Source organism: Terrapene carolina, unplaced genomic scaffold (genome assembly GCF_002925995.2).
Source record: "Terrapene carolina triunguis isolate 2854851 unplaced genomic scaffold, T_m_triunguis-2.0 Scaffold193, whole genome shotgun sequence".
Taxonomy (NCBI): Eukaryota; Metazoa; Chordata; order Testudines; family Emydidae; genus Terrapene; species Terrapene triunguis.
The window spans coordinates 5,099,128-5,123,963 of record NW_020664544.1 but is presented as its reverse complement, the minus strand read 5'-3'; the positions used below and the strand labels follow the sequence as shown (position 1 = coordinate 5,123,963).

The 24,836-nt window shown below is 57.3% G+C and overlaps 2 protein-coding genes across 2 annotated transcripts in view; both read left to right on the top strand.

The window, feature by feature from the left end:
• The first annotated feature begins 258 nt into the window (after positions 1-258).
• Positions 259-5,991, top strand: MRPL10 (mitochondrial ribosomal protein L10). The gene is made up of 4 exons (XM_026654711.2): positions 259-502; positions 1,568-1,732; positions 2,784-2,928; positions 4,088-5,991. Exons 1-4 carry the CDS (start codon positions 398-400, stop codon positions 4,357-4,359), a joined length of 687 nt encoding a protein of 228 aa, XP_026510496.1. The 5' UTR covers positions 259-397; the 3' UTR covers positions 4,360-5,991.
• Positions 5,992-9,792: 3,801 nt separating this feature from the next.
• Positions 9,793-24,836, top strand: part of OSBPL7 (oxysterol binding protein like 7) — a 25,264-nt gene continuing 10,220 nt past the window's right edge. Inside the window, exons 1-14 of the mRNA XM_026654667.2 lie at positions 9,793-9,864; positions 17,739-17,907; positions 18,471-18,593; positions 19,314-19,367; positions 19,693-19,806; positions 20,349-20,471; positions 20,647-20,773; positions 20,974-21,077; positions 22,043-22,135; positions 22,511-22,640; positions 22,835-22,959; positions 23,567-23,674; positions 24,037-24,168; positions 24,250-24,286. Coding sequence (XP_026510452.1) covers positions 17,815-17,907; positions 18,471-18,593; positions 19,314-19,367; positions 19,693-19,806; positions 20,349-20,471; positions 20,647-20,773; positions 20,974-21,077; positions 22,043-22,135; positions 22,511-22,640; positions 22,835-22,959; positions 23,567-23,674; positions 24,037-24,168; positions 24,250-24,286 — 1,363 coding nt within the window. The 5' untranslated portion in view covers positions 9,793-9,864; positions 17,739-17,814. The remainder of the gene's footprint in view (positions 9,865-17,738; positions 17,908-18,470; positions 18,594-19,313; positions 19,368-19,692; positions 19,807-20,348; positions 20,472-20,646; positions 20,774-20,973; positions 21,078-22,042; positions 22,136-22,510; positions 22,641-22,834; positions 22,960-23,566; positions 23,675-24,036; positions 24,169-24,249; positions 24,287-24,836) is intronic.

Here is a 24,836-nt window from a genome sequence, read left to right as displayed (position 1 = left end):
CCGCTCCTCCTTCCTTTCCCCTCCCCCCTGTAAATCCAAACACACCAAACGTGGCATGTCACAGTTATTGCTGCAGTGGGGCCTGATCTTCAGACCCACACGTGACCCCTGCGCCCCCCCCTGCCCCCACATTTCACATCCGGGTCAGAACTTTGCATCTTGGGCTGGTCAGTTACTGAAACGCCTCTGCAGCCTACAGTGGCAGGGCCAGGCTGAACTTATCCCTCATGGGGGGTTTCTGTGAAACATCCCAGGTCGCGGTCCAACTCGGGGTCAAAGGCCTCGGGGCTCAGGTGCGCTTAAACTACATCGTTCTTTTTTCTTTCCTGCACCAGGCTGGCTGCCTACCCTGCAGATCGTCCGCCATGCCAAGTCAGTCACTCGGCACTGGAAGGCGATGCACTTTGAGCGGCAGAAACTGATGGCGGTGACGGAGTACATCGCTCCCAAACCGGCCGTCCCGGAGAAGTGCATCACTCCCTACATCAAAGCAGTCAAGGAGGTAAGGCTCCCAGCCCACGCTGAGACGCTTGTTAGTTGGGCTCACCCTTGCGTGCTAAAAATAGCTGCGTTGATGATGCTTTGATATTGCGTTTCGAGCCCACAGTGCCCCCAGGCTTGAGACCCCAAGCTCCAGCCTACATAGCTATTGTTAGCGTCCTAGCTTGAGCCCGGCTAACCCAAGTCTCTGGACCCGGGCTGGGAGGCTTGTTCCCAGATGCAGGGTAGACACGCCCTTACGGGCTCTGATTATTCGCTGGGGATTCGTGACTCTAGGAAACCTTCTCGGGTTATAGTTGGTATTCCCTTTCTTATCCTTGCTGCTGTTGGGTCTGGACTTCTCTTTTGTTGCTCTGTTGTTTTTTTTCCCTATCAGCATCTTGAGTGATACAGGCTTTGAGTGAGCCCTGTCTCCTGAATTTCTCAGCATTTCTACATCCCTTCGGCTTTAAGGTCTGATCGGCCCTTCTGTTCACTGCGTGCCTGATTCATCAGTGATGCTGGGCATCCCAATCACGGCTGCTGAAGCATGTATGAGCTGGAGATGTTTGGCATCTCTCAGATGAGGCGTTATGCCCGTGCCGGCTCTCCGGAGCTGGCCTCTTCAACCTTCGTATTCTGCTCTTTCCCGTCTTGGCTCTTCATTTGTGAAGGACCCAATCCAGCTCTTCGCTAAGTCAACGGCCTGTTAATGTCAGTGGGTGCGGGATCGGACCCCTAGTTCAGATGGTACTCTGGGCTAGTAACTAAAACGGGGAACAGGGAGTCAGGATTCCTTGGTTCTATTCCTGGCCCTGCCACTCACCCTGTGTGTGATCATGGGCCAGTCACTGAATCTCTGTCTCTCAGTTCTCCCATCTGTAAACTGGGGATGGAGCCCACCTCTGTGAAGCCCTTTGAGGTTCTTGGGTGACTGGAGCTTTATAAAGGCAGAGTTCTTCTGCTTAACTGCTCTCTGCGCAGGCTTCAGGTTGGCACCCAGGTTCCCCCCCAGATCTAGGCTTTGACAGTTGTGTGTAAAAAAAAAAAAAAAAAAAAAAAAAAAATACGTCTCTCCCTCTCCCAGGAGAATGGCTATGCAAAGCTGTTACGCTGGCAAGTGGTGGAGACGTTCCGGGAGAGTAAAATGATTGCCGTGTGTCAGCACAACTTTACGCCCAGCGAGGAAATGCTGCTCATGAAACACCGCCTCAGGAAGCACAACATCCAAGTCAAGTTCTTCCCTAATGAGGTACAGTCGAAGCTGCCTGGCAGCTAAATCCAACGCGGCAGGCTGCTCCTATTGGAGCGAGGTTTAGTTCTTAAGGGGGTGTAGCAAAGCCAGTGTGTGATTGTGCCCAAGACTGCCAAAAGAAAGGGGGGGGGGTGAAGGTTATTGTGCGCCCTTTGTTGTGGTATCTGGGTTTGTTACATATATTAAAAAAAAGAGCCTCATCTGGAGTTAAGTGCCATCTACACAAAGCACCAGATGGGCTAAGATTGTGGAGGTTGGCTTCTAGGGCAAACGAATGGTTGGCCAAAAAAGATGAACCTTGCATTGTCCTGAAGATCGGTGTGCTCTGGCGCACCACTAGAGGGAGCATGTTCCGCAGCCAGGGACCTTGCACCAGAATGCCTTGCCCACAGCTCAACATCTAGCTTGGCTCTCTTGATGTTTCATAGGGAGTGAGATCTGGGGCAGCTGGGTCCCAAACCACGGAGGGCTTCGGACTGATTCCCACCTGCTTCAGAATGCAGTTGTTTTCAAGTGAAGTGCACTGCACACAAGTATAACATGTTCATTCTGGCCTTCCCCACTAAACGGGCTTCTGCATTTCAGCGCTAGGTGAGGCTTCTAAGCAGCCGTCAGCACACGATCTCATCATTCACTTACTGGAGGATGTAAGCTTTCCCTCCTCTGCCTCTTTCTGGAGCACCGGGCGTTTTAAACACACTGCCATGTAAGGGCCTGTGAGCACTGCAGAGGGAATGTCAGAAAAACATCTGGCTACGGGGGAACTGATGATGCTGGCCACTTAGGCTAAATGAATCCAATTTCAAGGTGGTTTTGTGCTGAAAATTCTGGTTAGAGGGTGTCTGGAATCTGCTGGTCTCAGATCTCGGGAAGGGCCCAGGTCTGTTCTCATCTGGGCAGATAAAGGGCTTAATTTGAATATGGGGCTCCTGAAATGACTGTTCCTGTGGTACCTTGAAGACCGCTTCAGCCTTTTTGTGATAAATTAAGTGTGATCTCTCTCTCTCTGTCTCCCTTACCTCACTTACTGTTCGCCTCCCTCTTTCAGATTGTGAGACCCTACCTGTCAGTATCCAAATACAAGAACCTCCTTCCTCTCTTTGTGGGCTTCAATCTCATGTTAGTGAGCCCAGAAATCAAGGTGAAGGAAATGTTGCGAATACTGAAGAACGTGCCACAGATAAACCTCCTAGGTAAGGATTCTCCCTCAATCAGGCTAATCTGTTGGATCAACCTGCTTGGAGAGCATCAGATCTTGTTACTTATATTACACTGGTGTCTAAAGGCGCTAACTGATGTCAGGGCCCTTTCGCGCTAGGCGCTGTACATACACTTAGTGAGAGGCAGCCCCTGCCTCAAAGAGTTTATGATCAAAAGAGAAAGGGTGGGTGGAGTAAACAGACCGAGGGAAAACAGTTTACTCAGAGTGATGCCATACTTCTGCCAGGGCTGGTAATAGAACCTGTGTCCCGCCTGGTAGTTCGGTGCCCTGTGGCCCACACTACCTCTGGATGCATCTGCGAGGGGAACGTTTGTCTCTAGGTAGTTGGCCCTGGCATCTTTGGCACAGCTGCGTTGCCCTCAGTGCCCAGCATGTGCAAGAGGGATTTGTGTTAACCCAGTCCAGTGGCAGCCCAGCTGGTGCAGCTCCCTGGAAGGCTGGAGGAATTGCTCCTTGGGTCTCATGGACCAGTGACTGTACAAAGAGGTCTCTGGAGAAGAGAACAACTTTGAACCAGGCTCACAAACAGCGACACTTAGCTGGGCATGTGGGGCTGTTTACTGGACGGCTGAAGAGGCTGGAGCTCTTTAGATCACGGATTGAAATTCAGTCCAGGATGGAAGCCAACCAAAGCCCTGACCACCTCATGACTGCTAGGGGGATGAATTGGTCTGAGTGCAGGTGCTCACCTCACATTAGCAAGCCCCTTCTCCCCCACCTTGTTGGCAGAGTTAGAGACCAGGATCACGCTCCCCTTGAAGTGGCCCCTTCAAGTCAGGTCTGAGTCACTTTGACAGGGACGCTCACGCTGCTGCTACCTGTTCCTTTCTAGGTCCTGTCTACTGAACTGAGTGTAGGGCTAGGAGCCAGGAACTCCTGGGTTCTTTTCCTGACTATGCCACTGATTTGTTGCCTGATCTCAAGCAAAGCATATAACCTTTTTCCTTCCCCCTCTGCAAAGAAGGCAACATGCTCTCCAGGGCTGTAAATCCAGCAGCATTAAACTCCCATAACCAAGCACCTCCCTAACACACCTATTGAAAATAAAAGATCCCTGGCTCTCTTTCCTGCTTTTGCATCGTAACCAGTATCTTGCACTCAGCCGTGTCTGCTCCTCTCTTGTCTTTCAGGTGCCTGCATTGACGACACCATCCTAAGCAAGCAGGGGGTCATAAACTACTCCAAGCTGCCCACTATGGAAATCACCCAGGGGCAAGTGGTGGGCACTCTTTCTCTCCTGGCGTCCCAGGCGTGTGCTCTCCTGCAGCACAGCTCTGTGCAACTCACGGCTTTGCTGGATCAGTACATCAAACAGCAAAGTGGCGGAGCTGGGGAGACTGATAGGAAGGCAGGGGAAGGCCAGGCTGAGTTGGGGCCTGCCAAGAGTTCTGCAGGCCTTTGATGCCAGTTCCCTGGCACACTGTTTATTAACCACATCCTGTACATAGAGGCTTATAGCAGGGAGCCTGCCAGGATTCATCTCAGGTTGGTGCGGATTAGTGGGAGAGGCCAATCGCCTGTCTAAGCCAACAACAGAATTAGCAGGAAAAAGATCCTAGGGGACTAACCTGTCAGACTGGTGCTAATGGAATGTGCTACTGTTTGGGGGTGGAGTCTGCAAGGTGGGTCCAGTCCCCCTTTCTCAGCCTGGATATGCGACGCTATTCCTCCCTCCACTTTCTGTAACGCCCCCTCTGGTCAGTTGGTAATGCCGCTGATGGATCATCTCGAGTCTTCGTCAGTGGGAAGGATTGTTCAGTGATGTGGGGAGCGGAGCAGATGGTGGCTGTAGTACTGAATGCTTTCCAACCACCACCAATCCAGCAGTGAGAATCACTGGGCTCCGGGGGGGCCAGAAAGCACATGGGGAAATTCAGAGCCCCTCTCTCAATTAGGGGAACTGAAAGGCAGCCACCTCTGGGGTGGAAGGCACCAACTGTTTAACAACACACAGTAACGCTCCTCTACAGTTTAAGACAGGAAGTGAAGAAGACACTGAAACAGCAGGCTATGCTAGGGACACAGAACGGAGGGATATGCCTTCACAGCAGCTGGAAAGTGTAATTCCCAGTGCGGGCAGATGTACACACGTTAGCTCTGCGTAAGCTCCCCCCTAAATATAGCACTGTGTCCACCGTGGCTCGAGGTAGCCGCCTGTGTCTAGTCTCACCCAACCCCCCGTGGGGCTAGTCTGTGCGCCTGTGGCCACCCTGCAATTTTTAGGTGTGGCTTGAGTAGAGCTAATGCACGGACGTCTGTCCCAGCCGGGTATTCTGTCTCCCAGCTGCTGTGTCGACGTCCCCTTCATGGCTTGAGTGCGCGGTTACCCCTAGAGCAGGATGAGCGTTTTCTATGGAGACATTTTTGCTGATGGAAAATGGTTTTTTTTTTTGGCAAAACAGAATTTCTTGGGGGAGGGAAGGGGGCATCTGTTCTTGTTAAACTGTGAAAGATTCTGGAAAATCTCCAAGTGCCACTGATTTTCCACTGAGTCTGAAACCAAGCCCAGCCCTGCGTTAGCAGGAAGGGATGTTAGCAAAATAGCCTTCACAGTGTAGTCAAGTGGCAGCCAATCTCTCCTCTTCGCTGCTGCTTGCAGGGGCTGGGTAGCGATGGGGAACTGAAGATGTGGAGATAGATTTTAACCCTGCTGTAAATTGGCCTAATACCACTGATGTGAGTGGACTTGTGCCTAGCTGAAGCAGGGCTGTGGATGGCATAAATCTACAGGCCTGCTGTATAAAATGCTTTGTCCTAGCATTGTCAACACTGTCATTTAAATTGTTATTGGCCCAGAGCCCCTATTTTTTTTTCTGATCGCTTTGGCCTCAAAGTTGTGTGGACTGGGGCCATGCAGTAGCAGTGACAATACTGCCTATGCCTCCTCCAAAGATGGACAAACTCCCTGAAAGCGAGTTCTGGCGTGGGTGTTAACGGCTGCCTGTGCACAGCTCCTTCGTCTGTGCTATTGAACTGAACTTTGTAAAGCATCAAAGCCCGGCCCCAGCCTGGCAGTGGGAGCGAAATGGGAGGACTCGTTAATAAACATTGTTTTCTAGAATGTCTGGGCTGCGGGAGTCTTTGTCTGAGGCTTTGCTCTTAGGATTTTTACAAAGCTGGTCCCTCTCTTCTCCCCCCATGTGCCTCCTTTGGTGGCTTCCCTTCCAGCTGCAATATGACCAACGTAGTGTTGATGCCGCAGGATACTGGCCTGAAGCCGCCTTTCGGCAGAGCACAGACCTCCCTGGTCCTCAGCCCAGTGCAGGCAGGGAGAAGGAGGTCCAGTCCCTTTGCCAACTCAGTCCGTGGGCTCTGCTTAGACTCCAGGCACAGGGAACCCTTCTCCCAGTAAATGAACCTGGGTGGTAGAGCATCTCACAGGTCTCCTGGGAGACTAAAGAACAAAGTCTGGTGTTAATCTGAGCTGCTCCTGCTTCTTCCGAGATGCACCAAACTCTCTGGATGGCAGGTGGTGATCTCCGTGATTACACGCACGAATGCCTCTTCCAATCTGTCCAGTCAATGGGTTCAGTCTTAGCTTTAGTGAGCTAAGGAGGGTAATAGTCTTTGGACTTCTCCAGCACCTTCCATCCAAGGATCTCAAGCCCCTTTACCAATATTAAAGATGTCAGGGGATTGTTGTCTGCTGGGGAAACAGAGGCACAGCTGGGACGTGACCTGCTCCCAGACACGGGGGATTTCTACCCACCAGTGGCCTGTGTGTGTAGTGTCGTGTCTTTCCGCTTCCCACCAACACTGATGTCAGAGTTATATTTAGCTCAGAGTAACAGGATGTGGCAGAGTCTGGAACAGAACCCAGCTCTCTGCCTCAATTTCCTGCCTGAGAACTGCACGGCCATCCTTTTGCCTGTGAGGGAGCTGCTGCATCTTCTCCCTGGGGCCTGTAGACCTGTGCGTTTCCCAGGCTGCTTCAGGCTCACTCCCTTTATCGCTCGTAGCATAAATCACTTGATATACCTGAGCCTGGGCATTGCTATAGGCGTCTGGGAGGGCCGATCCCTTCGCTACTCACGGCTCTTGTTCCCTGATATGTGACCCAAGTCCAAGCAAGTGCGGTGCTCTCCTGATTAGCAATAGGGAGCCTGATTTCCCCTGGTGACCTTGGCAGGGTAGGGAAATGCTGCTGTTAGGGCCAGGAGATCAAAGGGGGCTAGCAGTGACACCTCTGTCCCAAGCACAGGTAACTTACGAGGGCAGCCCGGTCCCCTTCTCAAGGGGGGAGAATGTCTGCTTCATGCCTTTGCTCTAAGAGTGTGTGCTGCTAATGACCCTTTCGGTTGATTGTAGAACACAGACATGCCTCCATCGGTGCGGTGTAGACCATGTCCCACCCCCTCTCCCACTGATCTGATATGGCCAGGAAAGACCCTACTGGCCGGCACATGATCTGGAAACCTCAACAGTGACATTGCATTTTCAGATGGTTCAATGGGTGCCCCACTGCTACAACTGTGCGGGGGGGGGGGGGGAGAGAGAGAAAATACTTGGCACAATGCACCGAAGTGGAAATTCTTCTGCCATTGGGCTTAGCACATGGAGTTTACTGCTGGTGCTCCAATTGCAAATTGACTGGATTTTTTCTTTCTGCAATATCTGAGTGATAACAGCTCTGATATCTGCACTGAGGGGGGGGAGGTTTTGTTTTAAAAAAGGGGGGTTGTAAAAAAAATGGTCATTTTATGTTTATTTTGATGAAAACTTGAAATATGTTCAAAGAAAAATGTTGATGCAAATGGGAAAAAATATATAGATTTCATGTCCATTTTGTGCAACTTTTTTCCTTCCAGTGACAGGTGAACAGGGAGAGCGGCTGGAAGCAGAGGTTGGTTTTAGCTATTGGATCAACAACATTCCTCATTCTCCATCCCCCTTTATGCCCCTGCAATTTAGTTCCTTCCGGTGGCTTCTTCGACTCTGTATCTGTACACTTGCAGCTGTGGCCCTGCTGTGCTTTCCTACTCCCTTCCGGAGATAGCTGAAGATATTAACTCTGATCTCCGAAACGCAGCGGGCTTGGGTCCTGTCTGCCTGGAGGAACCAATGTTCTCTCCACTTTACTTTGTGCTGCTGTAGCTGTTAAGATAAGGGTGACAATTTTTTGAGCTTTTTGGCAGAAAATTGGGTTTTCAACATCCTAAAAAGCGTTCTTTCTTCCCATGGAAAATGTTGAGTTTTTTGGCACAAGATCAAAATCCAAAATAGTTTGGCCGAAATCCAAAATATTTCAATTCTGAAAGGCTGCCCCCAAGCCTCATGGGAGTTGTAGTTCAGGTGCCTCACACTCCCATTCTCTATCAACTTTGCTTCCTGGCTGGATTTCATCTCCCATGATGCACTGCTGTCCCTCACCAAGAGGCGAGATGATGCATCATGGGAGACCAGCCTGTAGAGGTGAATGGGAGTATGAGGCACCCAAACAACAATACCCATGGGGCACCGCAGCACCATTTCAAAACAGAAACATTTTGGTTTTCGGCCAAACGATGTCAGTTTGATTTTTGGCCCCAAACTTGAAATTTTCTGCTGTCTTTGAGATCAGCAGGGGACTCTCCAGCGAGGAGTCCCTAGCGTTAAACAGCTGAGCACTGTCAGCCCGCAGGACTTTGACTCTGGAACTATTGTGCCAGTGGGAGAAGCAAGAGGATGGAGGACTATGTGGTTAAAGCACTAAAGTGGGAGTCGACTCCTGGCTCTGCTATGTTTTTTTGTGGCCTTGGGGTCATCACTTGACATCGCTGAGCCTCAATACCCACTGTGTAAAATTGGCAGAGGTTTGTGTGTGTGTGATCCTTCCCAATTCCTACCCCACAGGGGTGTTAGGAGGCTACGTTAATTGTGAGACAATCTGACACCATGCTGAGGGTAACCAGCGTGACAAGTCCAAAAGGGACGTAGCCTCTGTGCACATAGAGTGCCAGCCCGGCTCACGTCTAGCGAGGTCCTTCATGTGATCTGTGGCTATGTCCCTTGCTGGCGATCTTATGCAACTGAAGCTTGGGGTGCCCATGTGGTCACCGGCCCTGTAGGGGCCTTCCTTGCCCTTTGTTCGTTCATGCTAATAAAAGGTCTCTATCAAGACAGCCGCTCAAACTGATGGAGGTGGTTGATGGGTTTAGCCACAAATATGCTCTTTGCTGATTTTGTCCTGCCAGTTAATATGGAGCAACTGAGAAGATGTTCGGTTTGTCCCTTGTGGCACCTTAGAGACTAACACATTTATTTGGGCATAAGCTTTCGTGGGCTAAAACCCACTTCATCAGATGCCCAACTACATTTGTTGGTTTTGCTCTTACAGACTAACACGGCTACCCCCTCTGAAACCTGTACCCCAGGTGACCGCCTGTTTTGGGGTCCATTCTGTTGAGCTGGTACTGCCCCGAGTGGCTGTGTGTTTGGGTCAGCCCTGGTGAGCTGGTCCTGGCCCAGGTGACAGGGTTTGGGTGGGTTCCCGCTTGCTCCCGTGTTGGCCCAGGTCAGGTGTGGGTTTGGGTCGGTTCTGCTGCGCCGGTGCCACCTGCGGCTGTCGGGGCCGGTTCTCGGGGAGTCTCTGCAGCTGTTCCCCTCCCAACTGCTACCGCACCCCGCCGGAGACCTCCCCGACCGGCCCGGGCAGCGCCCGGTTCGAGACCAGGACCCTGCCCGGGAAGGCTGGACCGGGCGCGTCCGGACCGCGCGGTCCCGGTCCCGGTCCCGTTCCTCTCCCGAGTCCTCCACGGAGCAGGGGGGCAGAGCCGAGCCGCGATCGGGGATTAGGGGCGAGAGAGCCGCTGCCGCTTTCTTCCGTGTTCCGGCTTCCTGCCGCCAGCCGCGGCGGCGCTGGGCACAGATGCGGCCGGGCGAAGGCGGAGGGGCCGGCGCGGGGCTGGGGCTGCCCCCGCACGCCTAGGTAAGGGGCCGCCCCGCGGGGCCGGCCGCGCCCCCCTGGCTCCGTGCCCGGGGGGCGGCTGGGATCCGGCCCCCGGCCCGCTCCGGGGCTCCCTTGCCGGCGGCTCCCGGGTCCTGCCTGGAGCAGCGCCCCGGGGAGGCAGAGCCGCCCCCCGCTGGCTGGGGCTGGGGGGGGGGGGCCCAGGGGGGGGGGTCTCCTCGGACCCTGCGCTGGCATGGGCGGGGGTCTGTCCCTGTCTGTCTGTCCCCCCTCCAGGCCGCTCCAGGAAGGGGCTCTGGCTGGGGGGGCTGGCCCCAGCTCTGGGGGGCCGGTGTGTAATAGGGTAGTTGCGGTGGGTAGCGACTGGCAGCCCCCGTCACGGACCGGGACCCCGGTGGGCTGGGTGCTGTCCTGGTAGCCCGGACGCCTGGGTTCTATTTTCAGCGGGGAAAGGCAGTGCCGACTAGGGGTTGGAGCAGGAGACAGGCAGCCAGGACGCCTGGGTTCTATTTTCAGCTGGGGAAGGCAGTGCCGACTAGGGTTTAGAGCAGGAGACAGGCAGCCAGGACGCCTGGGTTCTGTTCCTAGTTCTGCCGCTAACTTGCTGAATGGCCTTGGGCAAGTCACTTCTTTTTCCCCCTGCCTCAGTTTCCCCCATCTGTAAAGTGGGGGTAAGGATACTGGCTGAAGTGCCCTAAAGGAGGATGAGACGGTGGTTTGAACATGCAAAGGGCCAATTATTAGTGGTCTTATTGGGCCGGGGTGTTGCCCTGCTGTCCAGCCCAATTGTAATTGCATTCTGCCTCCTTAAATTCCTCCTGCAGTTTCACCTGGGTACAGCCTTCTCCTTCCCTTCCTGCCCTAAAACTGTGGGGCAGCGTGACTATTAAGCAGCCGCTGCGTTCCACCCCAGAAGCTGCTGCATTTCAGAATGCCTGGGTGAAGCGAGGCTCAGACACTTCATTTGCAAAGCCCTCTGGGCTGAAAAGCACCGTAGACGTCTCAGGTATTTTTAGCAGTGGCGATGGGTGACATCCGAGTGGGTACGCAGATCTGATAGGTAGCGTTGAGGCGGCAGGCAGGGCGGAAATTTACAGTGAGTGGGGGGAGACGGGACCTCCCCATGGCGCACGCCTCGTCAGGTTCATTCACACACGTCTTGTGGCTGTTTGTGTGACAGTAGCACCCAGAGCCCCGTTGTGCTGGGTGCTGTACAAACACAGGCTAAGAGACAATCCTGGCCCTGAAGGGCTGATAGATTGGAATGACAAGGGAGCGTGGGGCCAGATTTTCAGAGCAGCTCAGGGCCAGCACTCCGCTCCCACAATCCGGGCCTTCAGCACCCACTTGGCAAATCTGATCTGTGCCTGGTCCCGGAACCAAAGCCCTCGGTCTAGTCTCGAGTTGTCAGATTCAGCCTCATTTTGGTAGGTCTCTAGATAAAACAACACCTAAGGGACCCTGCCATTCCCCCGCTGCCCTTAAACCCTTTCCAGGTCCTCCCTCATCTTTGCACACTCCCAACACCGCACCTGTTTCCTGACTCCAACACCCCCTCCCTCCGCCTGTACGGAGCCAGGCCCTCCGGACTTTGTGGCCTGTGGTCCGTTCACAGATTATCAGCCCGCGAGGTATGTGGCGGCTGAGTGCAGCAGGTCACCCCCAAGGTAGGAGGGTAAAGAAGGGGATCTGCCCTCATGAGCTGCCTGCATAGGTACTGAGTCACTGCGGGCCACATGTAGGAAATGCCGAGGAAGCAGAATGAGGCGGGGTAGCGGGGGAGGATGGAGGTTGCACTCTGAACCCCGGCTGCCTGGCAGCTCCCAGGTCATTAGCTGTCAAGGGGAAGTTGCACTTGTCCTCGGAAGAGAAGCCAAAAGAGATTCTTAGCCATTTTTCTCCACCCTGTGTAAGAGTAACGCTGGGCCCTTCTCCAGCATTTTCTACTCAGGAATCTCAAAGTGCTTCATGGGTGTTGGGGAGTCAAGACTGAAAATCCCATCTGAGGTGGGTCAGTATCGTTATCCCCATTTCAGATGGGGGAAACTGAGGCACGGGGGGACGGGAGTGACTTGTCTGAGGTGAGACAGTGGGTTAGTGGCAAAGCTAGGAGTAGAACCTAATAGTCCTGGTTCCAAGACACCCCTGTTCTAACCACTAAACACACTCTCCTCCCAGAGTTGGGATTAGAACCCAGGAGTCCTGGTTCCTTGAGTCCCTCTGCTCTAAGCACTAGACCCCACTGCTTCCCAGAGCTGGGACTAGCGCCCAGGAGTCTTGGGTCCCAGTCTCCTGCTCTAACCATTAGACTCACTGCCTGAGACTTCGGTACTTTTTAGCCTCATCTGAATTTATACGAGGGATGGGTGTTTGTCTATATAATGTATTATTATTATTTTATTATTTGCATTATCATATCACCAAGGAGCCCCAGTCAGGGGCCAGGACCCTGCTGAGCCAGTCTCTGCGCTATATATGTATTTACTCTCCTTTTTATGTTTCACGTGGTAGATCACATTAAAACAAAAAAGTTGTGTAGTGAACAGAAATTTGCTTGGAAAATGTCAGTTTCCCTCCAGTTTGAGTTGCATCTGGGTTTGTGATCAGCGTGTACTGGGTCTTGGTGACTGAGATTTCAGATGATATAAAAGCTGGAGCGTATCTAAGAAATATTTGGGGGTGAGGAGGTAGGTGTTGGCCCCCCTGATGCCCATACCCTGTGATTAGGAGGTTCTCCTGTTGACTTCAGTGGGAGTCAGGGCTCTGTTCCCAGCTCTGCCACTGACTTGCTGTGGGACCCTGGGCAAGTCACAGCCCTGCTCTGTGCCTCAGTTTCCCCTCCCACCCTCGTCTATTCAGCCTGTGAGCCCTTGGGGGCAGGGACTGCCTCTTATTACATGTGGCACTTGGCACAATGGGGCCCCTAGGTGCTGCTGTCATGCAAACGGACCCCGGCCCAGGGCTCAGGCCGCTTCCCGGTATTGAACTGAAAGAGGTGAGAGGAGGTTGTGCAAAATGGGGGGTGGAGGAGTGAAGAGTGGTGGGCCAGGAGAGATGGCAAGGAGGGGTGGGGGTCTGGGGCCACGGCAGCTCTCTGTGTGGGGCGGAGGGGGCAGCAGGCAATGGTGGGTGGCTGGGCTGTGCCTGGCATTCCAGCTGGTGCTTCCCGGGGCTGGGAGGCGGAGGGGGTTGTTGGCAGAGGGGAAGGGGTGACGTGGGTGTCGGGGGTGATCAGAGGGGGCAGAACGCGGTGTCCTGGAGAGATGGCTGAGAGGGCCTGGAGCTGCTGGAGGAGGCAGGATCCCAGGGTGGGTGGAGAGTTTGGCCCGAGGTCCTCAGAAGTGTGGGAGGGACCTGTTCAGTCCATCCAGCAAGTCCCCGCCCCCATCCTCCTTGGGGGGCGTTTGTGGCACCCACAGTGTGTCCAGGGCACACATTTGCTGCCTTTGTGTCTTTCCTACTCCCCATTGTGGGCTTATTCGGGGAGGGGGGATTTGGAACACTGTCTCCAGCTTTCCTGGGGGGCAGCGTGCGCTGCAGGGGTCGCAGCAGGGGTCTTTGAGTCAGGACTCCTGGGTTCCTTTCCTGACTCTGGAAGGGGAGTGTTCTGCAGTGGCTAGAGCAGGAGTCTTTGAGTCAGGACTCCTGGGTTCCTTTCCCGACGTTGGGACGGGACAGCAGTAGAGCTGGGAGTCAGGAGACCTGGGTTCTGTTTCAGCTCTGGGAAGGACGGATTGTGTGTCGTGGCTCATGCCCGGGGGGCCAGAATCAGGACCCTGGATTCTATTTCTGACTCCCATCACCCACTGGCTGTGTGATCTTGGGCAGGTCGCTTCCCCGCTCTGTGCCTCAGTTTCCCCCATCTGTAGTCTATTCCCCAGATCTCTGGGTGCAAATGGGATAAACACAGAGGCCTATGAGCTGATGGGGAAGCTGAGAAATGCCCAGTGCTGAAAAGGTTAAACCTTCCTGAGGCTTGTGAATGACCCTGTTGTCATAGCATCAGGGAAAGGCAAGGTGTAGAACCCTGTTAAGCCCTCCCACCCATCCGCCCCCCCTTGGCAGAAACACACAGATTTGTTTGCCAAGGGAGGGTGCAAAGGAGAAGGACAGGGAGGGCCACATGCTGAGTTTCCCCTCCCCCACCATGCTCCCTCAAGTTCACCAGACCTGCTTCCTCCCCAGGTCCCCACTTGGGCTCTGCCGGGGTTGTTAGCAGGGATCCTGCCAGCTGCCGGGTGCCCTGGGTCGTGGCTTCTTGGGGAGCAGGAGGGTTACGGGGAGAAGCGGATGGGAGATTCCTAGCGCTCCGGTGAGCGGAAACAACTCCACACCTGCCACCTCTTCCCCATGGGGTTGGCTGCGGGGTGCCGGGCTCTGAGGGTGAGGAGGCAGAGACATGGGGAACGGGGGTGTCAGTGATGGATGGACAGTCAACCTGTGGAACTCACTGCCGGGGGATGTTGTGAAGGCCAAAACTAGAACAGGCTTCAAAAAAGAATGAGATCCATTCATGGAGGACAGGTCCATCAGTGGCCATTAGCCAAGATGGACAGGGGACGCAACCCCATTCTCTGGGTGTCCCATAGCCTCTGACTGCCAGACGCTGGGACTGGACGACAGGGGATGGATCACTCGATAATGGCCCTGTTCTGTTCATTCCCTCTGGGGCACCTGGCACCAGCCACTGTCGGAAGACAGGATGCTGGGCTCGATGGCCCATTGGTCTGACCCGGCGTGGCCTGTACGCTCGTGTGCGGCATCACACCCCGTCAGAAGGGGCCATTAGATCTAGTCCGACCCTCCGCACAGCTACAGGCCAGTAATGTTCATCCTGTATTCAACCCAAAGACTTCAGTTCGACTAACGCATTTCAATCCTCCGGAGACTAAACTGCCTAGGCAGAGACCGAGGGGCCGCCGCAGGGTTGGTCGCTGTGCCTAAGGCTCCTGCCGTGGCAGGGAGTTGATCAGGTGTGATCTGCCCAGGCGATCCCAGCGGGTGACTGGCGCCCCGCGCTGCAGAGGAAGGAGAATCCACCCCATGAGGTCCCTGCCAATCTGCTCTGGGGGGGAGGAGGGGAATCCCATACAACCCCCAAATCTGGCAACCAGTCTGACCCTGAGCAAGTCAGCCAGGCAGCTAAGACAGGATCACCGGCCCCCCGTCTGGTGTCTCCAGCCATGGCCGTCTCTGATCCTCCTTCAGCGGCAAGCAATTCCCCCCCACACTCCCCCCAATACATCTGGACCCGCGATACTCAAACTGCAAGTGGCTCTTTGCAGCACATGATATTAAAATCCTGTGAGATTTAATTATTAACCAATCTAAGCTCCTAACCAATCAGGATGCTTTCCCTCTGTTATTAACCAATTGTAGACTACTTGGTCAGTCTATTTTGCTGTGAAAATTATGTATCCAAGTTGTTAATGAAGCCATGAATTCCCAGGGCCGGGGCTCTTTTGGATAATGTTAATTTGGCTCCAGACCCCCTGAGGTCGGAGTATCGCTGCTCTAGACACTTGTGTCCTGCCTCGTGGGGAGGAGACGAAAGCTCCTGACCCGAAAAGGGGGTTGGGAGGGGAGAGAGACAACAGCTGGATCGGACCAGCTGAGCCTCTGTGCTGAGGAGGGCCTGTCCCCTCACTGGGGCGTCCTCTCCTGCTCGCCCACAAACCCCTCGACTTCCGCTAGGTTTGCCTTCTCTAATCCTCTGGGGCCCGACCTGTCCTCTATGAGTTAGCAAAGATATTTGCTAACATTTCCGAGCTTGCTTCAGATAGTTCCTTAAGTAGTGTGGGGTGAATTTCATCAGGCCCTGCTGGCTTGAATACATCTCACTTACCAAAATGTTCTTTAACCCGTTCTTTCCTCCTTCTGGCTTGAGTTCCTGCCCCCTTGTTAATGTTCATTGTGTTCAGTATCTGCTCACAATTAATCTTTGTAGTGAAGACTGAAGCAAAATAACAGGTTTCAGCGTAGCAGCCGTGTTAGTCTGTATCCGCAAAAAGAACAGGAGGACTTGTGGCACCTTAGAGACTAACACATTTATTAGAGCATAAGCTTTCGTGGGCTAGAGCCCACTTCATCGGATGCATCGAACGGAACATATAGTAAGGAGATCTAGATACACATACAGAGAAGATGAAGCTCCCACCTTTTCATGTTCTCCGACATGTTCTCTAAGGTGCCACAAGTCCTCCTGTTCTTTTTGAAGCAAAATAGGTATTCAACACCTCAGCCTTCTTGATGTCACCATCCACTATTAGCTCCCCTTCCCTGCTAAGTTGAGGACCTACACTTCCCTTTGGCATTCTCTTGCTCCTAATGTATTTATAGAACCTCTTCTTCTTGTCTCTTATGCTCCTAGATGAGTTACGCTTAGCTTGTGCCTTCGCCTTTTCGCTGTTGTGCCTCCATGCTTGTGCCATTAGTTTATATTCATCCTGAGCGATTTGTCCACATCCTACTAGGCTGTAGATCCTACTCAAGAGGAGAGGATAGAAGTTGATCCTACTCTTTGTAGGGTTCCCTTTTTGATTTCCAGGTCACTAAAGAGTTCCTGATGGATCCCTGTTGGCCTCTCACTATTCTGACTGTCTTTCCTTTGCGCCAGGATATTTGCAGAGCTTTGTGCATCACCATGGGCCCCAGGGCCTGCTGGGTATTCTCCACAGTCTCCACAGTTAGACAAGCCTCCAGTTCTGGCACTTCTGCTCCATGCCTCCTACCATGGAGACACTTCCATAAGCTAACGGCATCTCTCCCGGAGGCAGTTCCCCCTAGCCCAGGGGTTCCTTTGCTCAGCTGCAGCTTACACACGGTGTGCCAAGCAGATGGAGCTTCTCAAGCCTTATGCGTCGCGGTGAGATCTCTTAGGGCTGTGGAACAGTCTGCCAAGGGAAGTGGGGGAGCTTTGTGCCCAGGGACCCTTAAAGCTAGACAGGACAGAGGGGCAGGAGTGTTGTCAGGACCGAGCCTGCCCTGGCCTAGACGGGACCGAAAGGGTCCAGCTCCTGTGATCCGACGTTCCTCGGAGCTCTCGCTTGCATTTCGGAGCAAAAAAGAAAAGCCAAAGGGCCGGATCCTCAGCGAGTGTAAATCTGCCACTGTGGAACTGTTCTGATTTACCCCGGCTGGGGGGTCTGGCCCCACGAGTGCAGTCAGGTGACACTACCCGTAACCCTGAGCTGAGCGGATCAGAGCTGGCTTGGCCACATGGCCCATATCAAGTACTGTCTGGATCTTGTGGTCTCCATGGGAATAAGCTGGCTTTTAGCCCAAAGCCAGCCTTGGAAAGGCTCCTGCCTGCAAAATAAAAGTCCCAGGGGTTGTAGGGGTGATGGTTGTTCGGGCGGGACGTGTGAGGTAAAGGTCTGTGTACAGCGGGGTACGTGCTTCCTGGCCAGAGGTCCAGAGTTCTCACCTCTTCGCAAAATGAGAGTGAGGCAGAAGGGAAGGCACTGGGGTCTGCCCCTGGCTGGCTAAACTCTGAAGGCGGGATCCTGCATCTGCTTTAGCTTCCACGCCACGGAGCCCTAAGCAATCAGGATGAGAAATTTGCAAATAGCCCCTTGACCGTGGATGTGTTAAAGATCCCGTCACCCTTCTTGTAAGTGCAAGGGTGTTCGCTCCAGTGTCCAGGCCAAATTCCAGAACCGGACTGGAACCGAAGGGGGCTGCGGGTCGGGAGTGAGGCGCATCGGTAGAGCTGGGCCGGGTTCGAGCGCTGGAATAGCAGGGGCTGCGGGTTGGGATCGAGATGTCTGCCCCCAACCTGGAACCTGCCTGTCGTTCTCATGACAGCTGCAGCTCCAAGAAACGGGTCACAATGTCACCGCGGCGGCACCGCTCCCAGGCAGTAACAAGCCGGGGTTTGGTTTCTCTCCCCACAGGGGGGCTCGGAGCTGGAGATGAAGGCGGTGGCCTGACACCGAGGGCCGTTCCGTTCACGAGAGGGAGCCCCCGGCCATGGGCAGTCACGAGAAGGAGCCAGCCTCCCCCCGGAGGGTGCCGTCCAGGTCCAACAGCACCGTGTCTTCCAAGCACAGCAGCGCTCACCAGGTCCGGCATCTCCCCTCCCTCTCGCTGACGCTCCTAGCAGACCCTTCCCTGCCCCCGGGACCAGATCTGGGCCGGGGGAGGCTCCTCTCTGGGGAGCCTCAGGAGGGGAGCGGGAAAGAGGACGGCTGGAGATCTCGCCCCAGAACCAGGTGCCCTGCCCCACAAAAGCGGGGCCAGCCAGCGAGGAGGCTTGACGCTGCCCATCAGTGACTTGGGAGCCAGGGATGTTCTCTGGGGCCCATGTTGCTTTAAACTGGATCAAAGGCAGGGACCGGAAAGAGGTCTGATGTGGCCCCCAGCCCCCTGCTATTCCGACCCGCAGTAGGGCACGGCCATTTCCTAGTGCCGATCAGCGCTGGTACCCCTACAGCCCTGGCCGGTGTGTGTGAGACAGAGAGATCGTGGTCCGTCAGCCCGGTCACGCCAAGGAACGCGCGGCCCAGGGGCACTGAGGGAGCAGCGCAGGGGTTACTATACGACTTGTTACCTCCCTCGGCGCCTGGGGGGGGGCGGCGTTGGGGCCTGTCCGTTCCCAATCAGACCCCCCCACCCGTGTGCTGCAGGGCTCTGAGTGCTGGGAGGTGGTGGACGAGCCCCGGAGCAGGACCGGGCCCGGCCAGGAGCTGGAGCGGCACGAGGGCTACCTGCTGAAGAAGAGGAAGTGGCCCCTGAAGGGCTGGCATAAGGTGAGAAGGCGAAGGAGCGGGGGATAGAAAACCACCCCCCTTCTGCAACCCGGCACCCCGCTGTCGCATCACGGCCTCCTTGCAGTGCAGCTGGGGGCGACCCCTCGTGGGGCAGGGGACTGGGGCGAGCTCTCAATCCCCAGCCGCCTCGTCCTGGGCTTTGCCCTCGTCTGGGGGACCGCGAAGGGAAACTCTGGGCGTTGCCCCAGCAGGGGGCACTCTTCCCCACGCCGGCGCTGATCCAATGCCCCAGCAAGGCCCTGCCTGCGTCGTCACAGAGCCCAGGGATGGAGGGCACGTGGGGCGTTGGTTGACCCTGGTTTCCTTGGTCAGCTCCCAGCTTGGGTGGTTACATTCTGTCCCCAGGGGATTTCCCCCTGCAGCTTCACGATTCTCCTTCACTTCCTGTCCTAAACTGCCACGCGCTGTTCAATAGCTTCCAGCCCAGGCCTGGCTGCATTTTCCGGCTCTGTGAGCTGGCCGTGGGCAGTGTGGCTGTTAATTGGGTCCTGTGCTCCACCCCAGAGGCAGCTGCATTTCAGTGCTGGGGGAAGCGATTCTGGGATGTCGTTTGGAAGGTGCTTTGGCATCCTCTAGGCGCCTTGAATCCAGCGTCTGAGCTGGGCTCCTGGGGGCAGATCATGCTGCCCTCTGCCCCCTGGCGTTCCCGCCCTCTCCTCCCTCCTTCAGCCTCATTTCCTTCTCCTCTTCCTCCCGCAGAGATACTTCATGCTGGAGGAGGGGATCCTGAAATACGCCACCACGCGCCAGGATGTGAGTATGGCACAGGGCTGGGTGCCCGTCCTGGCCTCTGGATCAGTCTGCCTGGGGGGGGTGTGCTGGAGCTGGCTTGCAAGGACTCTGTGTTTAGGGGGAACCCTATAGATCGTGCCCCCATTTCACCCCCATCCCCCCACCCCAAGTGGGGCCAGTTAGGAAGGGGGTCTCTCACTGGGGACCGTTCTTCCCCCGATCCAGGTGGGGCGAGGTGGGCGGGGTGGAGCACTGAGACGCGAGGGTGGAATCCCATGCACTCGGGCGCTGCCCAGTGCCCGTTCGCGCCCCGGCTGACCTGGGCCTGCAACCCCGCCCCTTCCAGGTCCTCAAGGGCAAACTGCACGGCTCCGTCGACGTCCGTCTGGCCGTCATGTCCATCAACAGGAAAGCGCAGCGCGTGGACCTGGACACGGAGGAGAACATCTACCACCTCAAGGTCTGGGCACGGGGAGAGCGGGTGGGGGAGGGAGGAGACGGGATGGGATGGGGAGAGAGATGGGGGAGGGAGGAGACGGGACATGGGGGCGGCCGGGGAGAGAGATGGGGGAGGGAGGAGACAGGATGGGGAGAGAGGGTGGGGGGAGGGAGGAGACGGGACAGGGGGAGGATGGGGAGGGGGGGAGGAGATGGGGGACAGGGAGGGAGGAGACAGGATGGGGGAAGGATGGGGAGAGAGGGTGGGAGGAGGGAGTAGATGGGGGGACGGGGAGGGAGGAGATGGGGGACGGGGGAGGATGGGGAGAGAGGGTGGGGGAGGGAGGAGATGGGGCGGACGGGGAGAGAGGAGACGGGATGGGGGGAGTAGGGGGAGAGAGGGTTGGGGGAGGGAAGTGATGGGGGGGAGAGAGGGTTGGGGAACAGGGAGAGCAGGAGGGGGTGGTGGGAGCGGGGAGGCCGGGGCTATGGAGTGGGGATGTCTATGACACATGTCCCGTCTCTCCCCCCCCGCCTACTCTCTGGGGTCTCCCCCTCCTGCAGATCAAATCCCAAGAGCTCTTTACCAGCTGGGTGGCCAAGCTGTGCTCCCACCGCCTGGTGGAGAAGCCCAAGTGCCCTGCGCCCATGGGGGGCCCGGACGGGCGAGTCCCGCCCCCCGCCCAGGTGAGCGCTGCCCATCCGCTTTGGGAGCACGGGAGGGGACTGGGGGTGTCTGTGTGAGGGTAGGGAGGTCATGGGAGATGGAACCCAGGCATCCGGGCCTCGCCCTCCCCCTCCCCCTATGGACAGAGTCTTCCCCAGGGAGCTCCCCTAACCCCCCTACCCCTGCGTCCCCCAGGGCTACGGCTCCCGGAACCGCGTCCTGCCGTCGGACGGCGCCCCGGCCCTGTCAGCGCTGACCAGCCCCCGGGACAAGGTGAACGCCTGGCTGAAGGACAGCGAGGGGCTGGATAGGTGCTCGGCAGGTGAGTGGGGCGGGACGGCTGGGGCCGGGGTGTGAAATCGGGGGTGCTGTGGCTCCCGACCCGAGGGGCCCTTTGGGTGCCCCGTCCCCCTGCCCGAGCGATGGGGGCGGGGAGTGTGGCACCAACCCGCTCTTGTTCACCATGGCTGCTTCCCTGTTTCTCTCTGTACCTGGCCCCCGTCTGCCCCCCGCCCATCTCAGAGCTCTCCGAGTGCCAGGGGAAGCTGCAGGAGCTGGACAAGATGCTCCAGAGCCTGGAGACCTTGCACCGCATCCCGTCCGTGCCCCTCATCTCCAACAGCCAGGTGACTGCCGGTGGTGGGGGGGCTGGAACGGGGGGGCTGAATCCTTCCTATGGGGCAGTGCCGGCCCCCTAGGGAGCTCAGTGTCAGGGATACCCTTCAGGGCAGCCGGGGGCAGGGCTGAGATCAGTGCCCGTATTGCTGAGAGCGGAGAAGGCCCCAGATCGCAAAGGGGAGCGCAGGGGAGGGATCGTGCCCTGAATCCATGGTGATGGGCTCTGCACAGGGTCCTAGGTGCAAAGGCATCCACATGGATGGCCTGGGTCTGAGCTTCCCAGGGGCTGTTGGCAGCGGGTGGGGCAGGGCAGTGGGGACTCAGATTCACTAGCCAGGTGCAGCATGGTTGTTAATTGGGCCCTGTGCTTCACCCCAGAGGTGGCTGCATTTCACACTCCGTGAGCGATCCCTGTGCACCACTGGCTGTTTACTAGGCCCCATGCTTCACCCCAGAGGTGGCTGCATTTCACACTCAGTGAGCGATCCCTGTGTGCCGCTGGCTGTTAACTGGGCCATGTGCTTCACCCCAGAGGTGGCTGCATTTCACACTAGTGAGCGAACTCTGTGCACCGCTGGCTGTTTACTAGGCCCCGTGCTTCCCCCCAGAGGCAGCTGCATTTTGCACTCAGTGAGCGATCCCTGTGTGCCGCTGGCTGTTTACTAGGCCCCCTGCTTCACCCCAGAGGTGGCTGCATTTCACACTCAGTGAGTGATCCCTGTGTGCCGCTGGCTGTTAACTGGGCCATGTGCTTCACCCCAGAGGCGGCTGCATTTCACACTAGTGAGCGAACTCTGTGCACCGCTGGCTGTTTACTAGACCCCGTGCTTCCCCCCAGAGGCAGCTGCATTTTCCCCCCAGGGGGCGTTCCCTGGCCCCCCCGGCCGCTTGATTCTGCCCCTTCCCCCCCCCCTCCAATCCGTGGTTCCTTCCCCTCTTGCCAGGGGGGTCTCATGCTCTCTCTTGGTTACAGACCTCGGCAGCTGCAGAGAGACCCAAAAAGGGGAAGCGAACCACCAGGATGTGGTGCACCCAGAGCTTTGCCAAAGACGACACCATCGGCAGGGTGAGCGGGGCCCTGGGGAGGGCTCCGGCGTCGGCAGGAGGAGGGGCCTGCCGCTTCGACTTTCCCCAGCCCCATGCGCTGCTGGGGTCGAAGGCTGGAGCCGGCCATAGGAGAGGGAGGTCCCCGGGCAAATGAGGGGGCTGGGGGAGGCCACAGCAGGAGACCCCCAAGGTGTGGCCACGAGAGCCCAGATCCCATGTGGTGCTGAGTCAGGGGGAGAGCCCCGCCCGAGCCAGATTCACCGCAGAGGCGCGGCCTAGTGGCTGGGTGGGGGGGGGGGCTCTGAGGACGGCGCTAAGCCCCTTGGGGGGTCAGAGGTCATGCTGACGTACGAAAGGGGGGGATCTAACCCTCCCCTGCTCCGTGCCCCCACAGGTGGGCCGTCTGCATGGCTCCGTCCCCAACCTCTCGCGCTACCTGGAGTCGAGCCAGAGCCAGCCGGCCTTCAGTCTCCCCCCGGAGTACAGCCAGCTGCAAAGGAGCTTCTGGATCCTGGCCCAGAAAGGTGGGATGGGTTGGGAGTGGGGGGTGGGGACAGGCCATGGGACCTGCTGCTCGGAGGGCACAAGCCGCCACCGCCCGGGGAGACGCGCAAAGCGCTTTCCCTGGTCCAGCCACTGGGGGGAGACAAAGCTCAGCGCCGGGTGAACGTGGGGGGCAGCCTGACCTTGTCCCCCCCCGTCCCGACCCCTTCTCTAGTGCACGGGTCCCTCAGCAGCGTGGTGGCCGCGCTGACCGCGGAGAGGAATCGCCTCCAGGAGATGCGGCGGGCGCTGGATTTGCAACGCCGGGCGGGCGGCGCCAGGAACGCAGCCGCGGCCGGGGTAAGGCACCGGGTGCGCGTGGGCCACGCGCCGTGCCCTCCCTATCTGCCACCGCGGGGAGCTGCAGCCCGACCCCAGCTTTGCCCCCCTGGGTGGGTGGCGAGCGGGGACCTGAACCCGGCCGCTCTGGCTGTGACGCGTGAGCGGCTGGCGCTTGAGCTGAAGGATGAGGCTGCGGCCACTAGAGGGGGACAAAGACCCAGGCGCTTGTAGGCATCGGGTTAGCCGGCGTCTAGACTGGAGCGGGAGTCGCCGGGTAGAAGATCCTGCACTCCCCCTCCACCCCCCGCCCAGGCACCCGCCACCATGGAGGTCCCGCTAGCTAACGAGACGGAGAAGCTCTGGGTCCCGAGTTCGAATCCCGCGTGGGGCCATAGCGACTGGACGTATGGACCGTTGGGTGGCTCTGTGCAAGGCCTGGCTGGGTGACGGCGCTCTCGCCTGAGGGGGGGGAAGGCTACGCTGTGCACCTGTGATCAGCAGAGCCCAGCAGAACCCGGTGGGGGTGCTGGGCCAGCCTCGGGGGGTGGGGAGGAAGGAAGGGATGTGCTCCTGGGAACGCCCCCCCTCGCCCCCCTCAGCGTTCCCTTGTCTCCTCCCGGCCCAGGCTCCCTCGCACAACCCGGACCACACGGAGTATCTGCGGCGTTTCCACTCCCTCTCCATCTCCTCCGACGCCACGCTCGCCTCGTTCACCTCGCTGCACCCGGACGAGGTCAGGCGCCCTCGGGGGCGGGGTGGAGGGGAGGGGACGAGGGGTTCGTGCCCCTCGGTGGAAATCAGGATCGGATGACGGAGGAAGCCCCCCCCCTCCGTTCCCTCTCACGCTGGGGTGGGCGGCACCTGTGGGTCGCTGCTGGGGCCATCAATGGAGCCGTGCTGCACTGAATCGCCCCGCAGATGGCTGTCCAGTCCCCTCTGGACGGGGGGGTGTCTCTCTAGCGCTGCACCTTCGAGCCAGTCCTGCTGCTCCTGGTTCCCCGGGGGGAGCAAACCCGCCCCGCCATGGGGAGCCTAGTCCTTCCAGGTGCCCCCTGGTCTCGCCCCTGCGGTGACTTCCCTTCTCCCCCCTCGCAGCCTGATGCCCACCTGGCCAAGGGGCGGGAGCAGCAACTGTCCAACCGCAGCATCGTCTCGCTCTCGGACTCGCACACCGAGTTCTTCGACGCCTGCGAGGTCTTCCTGTCCGCCAGCTCCTCCGAGAACGAGGTGAGGGGCAGGGCTGGGGGGATCCCCGCTGCAGGGCCTTCCTGCACCTGAGCCTGGGGCCTACTGCCCTCTGCTGGCCAGGTTGTGTCAGGCGTCTATTGCTTCCCTCTGGGGTCCGGTCAGTGGGGTCGACACACCAGCGCCGACGTGGTGGCCGGCTGACAGCCGTGGCGTCGAGACAGCGGTGGTCCTGGGTCAGTTATACCTGGCACAGGCCTGAGCAGTGAGACACACACAGGTGTACGCACCTCTGGCCATGCAAACACACACACGTACTTGTGTGCACAGCGGTGCACAACCACTGCAAACACCTCCGCACACGCAGAGAGACACAACGGCCGTCGTGTACGCGGGCACACGCAGCCCCCACATCTGCACACGTGTCCCCTCACAACAGCCACGCCCGCAGGTGCACACAAGGACACACACACACACACAGTGCCAGCGTGGCCATGCGTGTCACAAAGTTTAGACATCCTGAATGACACTGTGGGAGGAGCTAAGAAAGGGGGAGGGACTAGGGAAAGTGGGTGGAGCTAGAAGAAGCCATCCCATGCGAAAGCCCTGGCCGGCTTTGTTTGCTGCTTTCCTTTCCTTGGCTGAGTTTGGGTTTTGTGGAACTCATCTGGCCTCTCTCTGTTCTCTCTCTTCCGTCCTCCTCTATGCCC

Excerpts from the sequence above, each read along its gene's own strand:
- MRPL10 (XM_026654711.2), top strand. The coding sequence starts at position 398 with ATGCACTTTGAGCGGCAGAAACTGATGGCGGTGACGGAGTACATCGCT. Across the intron at positions 503-1,567 it reads ACATCAAAGCAGTCAAGGAG|GAGAATGGCTATGCAAAGCT; the intron begins GTAAGGCTCCCA and ends TCCCTCTCCCAG. Across the intron at positions 1,733-2,783 it reads TCAAGTTCTTCCCTAATGAG|ATTGTGAGACCCTACCTGTC; the intron begins GTACAGTCGAAG and ends TCCCTCTTTCAG.